Raw genomic sequence first — 1,278 nt, 5'->3', positions numbered from 1 at the left:
CTTCAAAATGTGGATTTGAAGGCTCAGATCAAGTCCAAACATCAAGGGGTTTTGCACACACCTAGAGTGACACACCTAGGAGTTAAAAATGCCTTTGAATCAATATAGAGACCACTCCAAGACCATCAACTAATCCAATCTTCATCAGGGTGCAGTTTCCACCATTGGAACACTGGCATCAACACTCATGGATTCCAATCCAGCCATCAAGTCTTCAACAGAAATGGCCCAAAGATGACTTCTTGCCTTACTTTGGGTCACTGTACCTATAATAACAAAGTTTCCGGATTAGGGTCAGGGTTGGGTTTCACATCCAACCTTCTCTTCTTTTGATGGTTCAGGAGATCCTATTGCCCACATCAGTTATTACTAGCAGACCATGGCTGTTGTTGGAAATTCTGATGAAATTCTATGTAAAGTGTTCGGATCATCACTTAAAGGAGCAGCACAAAAGTGGTTTTCAAACCTTCCTTCGGGAAGAATTGCTGATTTTGAAGAACTGGCCCGAAAATTCATTGGTCGGTTCCAAAGCGGAATTCAGACCAAGAAGACGGAAGAGACTTTTTTCACCGTCAAGCAAGGAAAGAATGAATCTATTCATGATTACCTAAAAAAATTCAATAAATACACCATGGAAATCGAGAACTTGGACAAACAGGTGGCCAAGACTGCACTCTTCACTGGGACTCACCAACGAAGACTCTTGGAGCTATTACTTCAAGATATGGCAGCCACATATTCCGAACTTGTACAAAGATGTCAAAAGCAGGCTGAAGTAACTGAAATTCTTGATGCGCGCCAAGAAGAGATGAAGATCTCCAACAAAGAATAGAAGGCACCTGAGAAAGGTCAGAGGCCAAAGCCGCCAAACAATGATCAGAGTAGAAAACCACGTTCGGGTGGAGGCAACGTTCACCCGACCATGCGGAGTATACACCATTGAATACCCCACGGTCAGAAATCTTGATGCAAATCAAGAATCAGAACATCTTGAAATGGCCGCCAAGAATAATAGCAAAACTAGGAGAAAGGAACATGGAGAAGTATTGCCGTTTTCATATAGATTATGAACATTACACGAATGAGTGTAGATATCTGAAGGCAGATATTGAGAGGTTGATATCTCAGGGGCACTTGTCCAACTTCATAAAAGGACGAGGGAGCAACCAAGAAAGAAGGATGACTGCTGAAAAAAGAAGAGAGTGTTAGGGAAGCTGGGATCGTCGTGCCAAAGCTCCTCAGTCAAAAAAGGGTAAGGAAGTTGTTGAGGCCAATCGA

General features: G+C 42.7%; 1 protein-coding gene across 1 annotated transcript; it reads left to right on the top strand.

The window, feature by feature from the left end:
* Positions 1-379: 379 nt before the first annotated feature.
* On the top strand, positions 380-832 carry LOC148999120 (uncharacterized). Its single transcript, XM_089141457.1, has one exon. It carries the CDS (start codon positions 380-382, stop codon positions 830-832), a length of 453 nt encoding a protein of 150 aa, XP_088997583.1.
* The last annotated feature ends 446 nt before the right edge of the window (positions 833-1,278 follow it).

The sequence above is a fragment of the Hakea prostrata genome, unplaced genomic scaffold (assembly GCF_041222555.1).
Source record: "Hakea prostrata isolate BN-2017 unplaced genomic scaffold, UWA_Hpros_2 contig_39, whole genome shotgun sequence".
Classification (NCBI taxonomy): Eukaryota; Viridiplantae; Streptophyta; class Magnoliopsida; order Proteales; family Proteaceae; genus Hakea; species Hakea prostrata.
The sequence above is the reverse complement of the archived record's forward strand: the minus strand, read 5'-3'. Positions and strand labels throughout refer to the sequence as shown.

Excerpts from the sequence above, each read along its gene's own strand:
- LOC148999120 (XM_089141457.1), top strand. The coding sequence starts at position 380 with ATGGCTGTTGTTGGAAATTCTGATGAAATTCTATGTAAAGTGTTCGGA.